The 7026-nt window shown below is 44.4% G+C and overlaps 1 protein-coding gene across 10 annotated transcripts in view; it reads right to left on the bottom strand.

Annotated features, from left to right (window-relative positions):
- Nucleotides 1-202: 202 nt before the first annotated feature.
- The window catches only part of LOC135508051 (homeobox protein Meis2-like), a 117919-nt gene continuing 111095 nt past the window's right edge, over nucleotides 203-7026 (bottom strand). For 6 of the 10 annotated variants that reach the window (XM_064927964.1, XM_064927965.1, XM_064927963.1 and 3 more), the window contains 2 exons: nucleotides 5844-5954; nucleotides 203-1988 (listed from right to left, as the gene is read on the bottom strand). In XM_064927964.1, the coding sequence (XP_064784036.1) occupies nucleotides 1744-1988; nucleotides 5844-5954 (356 nt within the window). In that variant the 3' untranslated portion in view covers nucleotides 203-1743. Of the gene's footprint in view, nucleotides 1989-5212; nucleotides 5312-5843; nucleotides 5955-7026 lie in introns of all 10 variants that reach the window. The other 4 variants (XM_064927971.1, XM_064927970.1, XM_064927972.1 and 1 more) reach the window with 3 other exon arrangements.

Genomic DNA, 7026 nt, shown 5'->3' with positions numbered 1-7026 from the left:
CATTACCTTAATATTGATATTGCCTAGCTATTTAGCCACACATTGTTAAACATTTTCTGTCAGCACCATGACAACTTTGCAATAATAATAATAATGATAATAATAATATACAACCTATAATAAAAGGTAAACCCACTACAACGTAATTACTATTAGCCTACTCTTAAAGTTATGTTTAACAGACAGCACACAAAAATCTAACAAAAATCAAAAATGAAATATTTATTACAGCATTTGTGACTGAACACCTTTCAAACATTACGTCACAGTCCTCATACAAGTATTTAATAATGTATTTTTGACAAAGCTTAAGGGAGACGGCATTTTATCATCTAGTGAGGAACACGTGCTGAAAAAGGAAGGAATTCATGGACATACAATATCAATGCCACAGCAGATCTGAAACTAGCAAAAACATTCTTTTTCAATTGAGGTAAACACATAGAATATCTAACATGAAACAATTAATAGACTGAACTCTGTACGAAGTTTGTTACAATATTCTCTTAGCTTTTCCCTAAAGCTTTGAGTTCATCATTTAAGTTCTTTTTTTCTTCTTCTGTTTTGAAGTTTTAGGTTTTTGGGTGCATCTACCACCAATTGCTTCTCCCAGTGCCAAAGAATTCACCATTGTGTCAGTATTGTCCATATGGCAAGTATGTTGATCCAGAGGCAAAGAAGCAGAGTAGGATGCTGCTTTTCCACGATTAAGTTTCCTTCAATAGGCTCTGTCAATGAGAGTCCAGGATACTAAAAAATCAAATAATAATCAAATAAAAATGTATAAAACCAACACAATCCAGTGCTTGGGCAATTCAAACTAAGAACTTTTTTGTATATACCTACAGGGTAACATTCATTCATGAACCAAAAAAAGAGGGGCATTAAACATGTTCAAACTGAATCTTCTGGAGAGATCAGGTGTCATTTAGCAGCCTTTTCCCATCATGCCCTGTTCTTTATGGGGGACAGGGCCTGTTCTGCCTGTCGCTGTGGTTGGGAGCAAGTGGGCGTCCGTTGTTGAGATGTTCCATCTTTTCTTTTTTATAGTGCTGCTTCACCACCGAGACAGTTTCTCCTCCAGGAAGGAGCACACACAGTGTGAGAGAAAGGGTTCACCTTTTATTCTACAACTAGCTCAGGAAATTGAGTGATCAACAAAAAATGCAAACGTTTTAACTTAGTTGCTATACTTTTTATACTACAGTAGTTATAACTCTTGGAGTCTTTTTTGTCTTTTTCTTTTTTCTCTCAATCTTCCAGAGTGATTCCGTTTTGAAAAAATGAGTTGAACTTGTCACCGGAGAGAGTGTGCACTGTGTGTGTGCGAATGCGTGTGTCTTAAGTGTGTGCGTGTGTCCGTGTTTGCGCACGTACGTGTCTGTCCTCAAAACATCTTCTGTTGATCTTTAACAAAAGCCCAAGACTTTACAAAGTGTTCTTGTCAGCTTGGTCCTCCATTTGGATGAAAGTAACAAAATTAAAAAGTTTTTAAAAAAAGAAAAAAAAAAGAAGAATCATCATCACAGCTCATCTGGAATTCTGTTTTCACTGTCTAATAATGGTCAAAACGGTTCTGCTTTTATTCAGAAAAATAGTCTGAAGATATCTTTGTTTTAGGGTTGTTGATGTTTTCTTCTCTTAGAAGCTACTGTTGTTGTTGATGTTGTGGTAGTAAAGTTTGCTTATACTATTGGGCATGGATGTCCAAGCCTTGTCCTCCAACGCTGGGGTCAATGGGGGTCAGCAGGGGGGGGGGCTCTCTGCAGACATGGTGATTCCTGGGTGAGAGGGGGGTCCTCCGTGCATCAGCATGGCAGGGTGATGAGGGTGGTGGGGGCCGGGCAGGTAGGGATGGAGGGGGTGTCCATGTCGAAGCTGGGAGGGGTGAGGGGTCATCTGATGAGTAGGGTTGTAACTTGGTGGGGCCATGCTCATGCCCATAGGACCAGTCTGAGGTACGTACTCCCCTGGCATGCCTTGCAGACCTGAGAGAGAGAGAGGTTTAGAAACAAGCACTCACCATTTCTTAAAACTGAATTACATTAGCGTGACTTTGACAAAAAACAATACATTAATTTATACTTTGTGTAAAGTGAGCTCATCTTGCGGTGTAGAAATAAAGTTTAAAAAACATACTAGCTACATTTAGGATTACACATATCCCAAAAGCTACTTCAGAGATTTGGATTCAAGGAGCTAAAAAAGCAATTGTATCACGCTATTTTAGGTGATGGAGAGTCCTTCACAATGTCAATAGAATCATGGTCAGTTCGCAGGTTGGAAAGTGATCTCCAACCATCCAGACACTGTTGTTTTGGATTGCGTATGGAGAAGCTAGCAGCTGTATTGATGTTAGTAGCACTAATACTTTTACAGGCAGAACAGTCAATTCCCCCGCTGAATGTAGTGACAAATCGAATAAGAGGCATTTTCTCAGGGGGACGCGCTACTGGGAACATATTTGATTTAAAACCCCTTAAAGAAGTTATTAAATAATTTAGAGCTCAGTTAACTATCACAACATGCCAGTCTAAGAATAGCGTTCAAGGCTTTGCGTTTTCCCCTCCAATAAGAGGCACTTTTAAACAAAACAAAGTGCTGCTCTTGGAATAGAGGGAGTGTGGGTTTAGGAGTATAATGACAACAACTGCTAAAGCACAGAGACAGCAAGAGATGGAGGCACAGAGAGATAAAAGGAGGGAGAGAGAGAGAGAGATGTAGAGCGAAAGACAGAGGGAGGGAGGAGGAGGAGGAAAGAGGGAGGGAGGAAGGAATATGCTGATGCGATACCCCTTGGTATGGAGAGTAGGACCCTGTGTTGATGTGTGTGGAGACCCCAGCCTGTTGGCATTCCCTCACACTGTGCCTGGGTGGTGGAGACAGAACCTGCTCAGTGTTGCCTCTGTTTGGGTATTCAGGGGGGGTTTGTTGTCAACAGACCAGAGAGGAAGTAGTGGTGGTGGTGGTGGGGGGGGGGGGGGGGGGGTGGCTGGGGCCTGGGAATGGAGTATAGGAACAGGCCTGGTCCAGAGGAGGGAACAGGCAGGGAAGCGCAGGCCTGGGCCTGGGTACTTCTGGAGCTGGAGCCAGTGGGTCCTGGACCAACCTGGCCTGCTTTGTAATGTGAACCCCTGGGGAATTAACCCTGCTGAGGAGAAGGGGTGGGGGAGGGGTAGCAGCAAGGTCACCAGGCATGCTCACTCTCCACATTCCTCTACCTTAATACACCGCAATTAAGAAATGACACAAGAGGGCCTGGTGAGGGGAGGGGGAGAAGGTGGGGAGGGAAGGGAGAGGAAAAAGGACAGCAGAGGCAGAGATTAATGACCAATCTCATTGGCTGAAAGCCGGGCAGCCATTTTCTAATACTCACTACCCCTACTATCCACATCAGTTCATTGGAAATGCACATGTTTGTCAGAAGGCTCTCTTAAAACCTCACTATCGGGGTCATAAAATAAGTAAATCAATCTGGGCATGCTGGGTTGGGCTGGGCCGGACTGGGGTGTGAGGCGAGGGGTATGTGAGGGGTGTTCTCACCTCTATATAACCTGGTGTGGCTCCTGTTAAAAGGCCCAACAGATGTTTTTGACACTGTAAGCTGGTAATCTCCAGTCTTGTAAGCTGCAGTCATTCTGTTAAGTAGATCTGTGGGCCCCCTTTATTAACAGAAGTGGTTCAACCATCTGAAGACAATAATAGTGACCAGTCTCTCTCTCTCTCTCTCTCTCTCTCTCTCTCTCTACCTGTTCTGTTCTGTCCTGTTCTGGCAGAGCAGGCCTGCTCAATGGCTTGCGATAATTAAGTACCAAATATACCATATTGTGTGGCAGCTTAATCATATCAAGAGAGGATAATATTCCTCTGTATTAAGCTATTAATGTTATTGGTCATGAAGCATAAAATATGTTACGTAATTAAATAGTCCAAAAATGATATAGCCTATATTAAGAATTAGCCAAGCTGAGCAAATGTTGTCTCTATCTGCCTGTTTTAGGGAACATTGCTTCCTGAAGGGTTTTTATCCCTGATGCCATTAACAAAGACAGGAGAAAAGGAGATGAGAGAGGGAGGAAAAAACGAGGGGTGAAATGGGCTCTGTCGATAGAATTGGCTATGGTGACCCTATGGAAAATCCAGGCCCAATTTACATATAAAGGGTTCTTTTAATCAAGGTAAGTGTTATTATATTGTGCCTCATTGGGCAAAGGAGTTTGGGTGTTCAATAAAATCTCTTCTGCACCGCTGCCTTTGGGATGTGATATGTCTTGATTTCTCAAATGTCAGCGAAGTGGTGCTAGCGGGAGGCAGAATGTCCAGGCTTAATCAGACGGCAGCCATTTAGAGTGTGTGTGAGTGTGAGCGAGAGCGAGAGATTCCTTCCTTTATAACACAGCCATTCTTTAATGTCTCTGGTCCTTTAAATGGATCTGTGTGTGTCTCATGTCGGGGCTAGTCAATGCCCCCTCGAGTAAAAAACATCCAACCCCCCCCCCCCCCCCCCTTCTCGCCACCCCCACCCCACAGTGAAGGATAGGCCATGTCACCCACGGCCCGTATATCTCACCCGGGGACCGTAATGTACTGCTGCGCGCCGTCTTTGCATATAAGATAATTTGGGCATCAATCGTTCCCCAGACAGATTTATGTCACTCGGAGGACAGTTTCACGTCTCCTTCTTTATTGCTTCACTGGAGCCTGCTTAATTTCTCCCCGCCAGACCCTGCCTCTGGAGATGTTATTTTTCCCTTAAATGTCCAACATTTGCATTGGCTGTCGGAGATGGGGAGAGCGATGGCCCTGTTGTGCTAAATAAATGTGTGGCATCGGTACATGCCATGCTAGGCCAGGGTTGTTGTTGGGGGTGAAGGTTTTCCTGTTGTCTTGTCTGGCGCCACAAGTCCCCCCCCTCTCCCAAGGACCAACAGGAGAATGCCTCACGACATGGCGACTATTCCCAGTCCTTCCATTCATCCTTCAGTAGCTAGCTAACCCCCTTTGCTTACCCCCCTTTCTCCCCTTAAAGCACCATGCTACACCAATCACACTCACTGGTTGTCGTGGGGGTTGCTGTGGGGGAGGTTGTTGTAAAATTAGGGTGCTGATGGGAGAGGGATTGTGGTGGAATAAGGGGGATTGTGGGTACAAACCACAAGCCCAGAGGTTTGAAAAATACATCCAAGGAAAAAAAGAGCCCAGTTGTACTTACTTCCCCCTTTTTCTTTGCGTTTTACTTTACAAGATGGAGGTTACATGTAGTGCCATTGCCCATCCATGCCCATATTCATCCCCATTCCACTCATAGGCCCTAGAAGAGGGGAAACACGCCAGAGAAAAGATCAGCAGAAGGTCAAAGGTCGAATCACAGATGGGTCAGAGCAGACAGACACCCTGGTAGAAGTAATGATTGGTTAAGTCTGAAGAGGAAACGGCAGAGAGAATGGAGGAAGGGAAGGGGCCGTAGTAAAGAGTATAAAACCGTTAGATAGTTTAAGTCCCCACAAATCTCTACATTTGTTACAAAGTCAGATGGGTGAATAGAGAGACAAGCAAGGCAGGCAGCTGGCAAAGGGTGATACCCAGGGGAGTTGGAGGGTGGAGTTTACTAGGGTGCAGTGATATCATCAGTAGTGTTGTGACATTGGTTCGTTTTGGGTTGATGATGCTGTCAGGTACAGTACAATAGTCAGTGCTGGGGTGATATTTCCATGGCTAGAGTTGTTGGTGGGTGTTCCTGGCAGTCTACAGTAGTCACAAAGTAAAATGGGTTGTATTGGTGACTGTATACATACACAGTCCAGTGACTGGTATACAGTATGCAGGATAGGAGGAGGGCTTACCAGCTGGCCGGATCCCCATGTGCTGCTGGCCATCCAGCACGAAGCTGCCCATGGGCTGGCCCTCCGGACTGTACGCTGCTCCTTGACTCACTGAAGGATCAAGAAGAAAACCTGATTGTAGTCAAAACGTGGACACAAAGGAAGGGAAAGAAAGAGAAGACACACCACACAATCAGCTTATTGTCCCAGCTCTGGCCCAAACATACTGCAACACATTGTGTCCCCGATGACTGATGCATGGCATGCAAACACACACAGTATGGGTACACACACACACACACCAGAGACACACACCAGAGACACACACACACACACACACACACACCAGAGACACACACACACACACACACACACACACACACACACACACACACACACACACACACACACACACACACACACACACACACACACACACACACACACACACACACACACACACACACACACACACACCAGAAACACACACACACTTTAACACTAGAGAACAGAAGAGATTAAGTATTGTTCTCTAACAGAGAAAAGAAAGCATGCAGTTTGACGAGATCAGGGCGTTCTGTCAAGACCATCACCAGCCATTCCCCAAGCAACAGGGATGTTATGGACAGGGACATAATATGGAACATCATTGGACAGGGACACAATATGGGACACAATTTGCACAAATATCACTATTTATCCCCCTGCAACTGTCATTATTTATCCCTGCAAATTTAAAATCTCCAAATTACAGAAGGTGAAAGGATTGATTATGATGATTATTTACAAATGAGATTCATATCATAATATTATTATAACATTATAATACTGTGTACAGTAGAAATCAAATTACACCATACTGTCCTATTATTAGACCTATTGAGTAAGAGTATAGTGTAGTCTAGCGAACAGCATATTCCCGGACTAAACAGCCTAATCCGGAGTAATCTGTAAACCCTGAAGATTAGGGCAAGCTGTAAATCATGCTGTTTTTGGAGAGAATGCTGATTGACACACCCTAAACACACGCTCTCCCTTCTCTGTCTATCTCCTCTCTTTCAGATATTCCCAACAAACCGCAGTAATTGTACTGGGAGTCGGTGCGATTTGGAAAGGCACGTCTCATTTCAATAATTGCTTAACTTCATTTGCACAAATCTCCCCAATTTGCGGGACTCTCTCTAGACCCGGAGCTAGCTAATCA

The sequence above is a fragment of the Oncorhynchus masou genome, chromosome 21, assembly GCF_036934945.1.
Source record: "Oncorhynchus masou masou isolate Uvic2021 chromosome 21, UVic_Omas_1.1, whole genome shotgun sequence".
NCBI lineage: Eukaryota > Metazoa > Chordata > Actinopteri > Salmoniformes > Salmonidae > Oncorhynchus > Oncorhynchus masou.
Note: the sequence above shows the minus strand (reverse complement) of the source record. Positions and strands in the feature narration are given on the sequence as shown.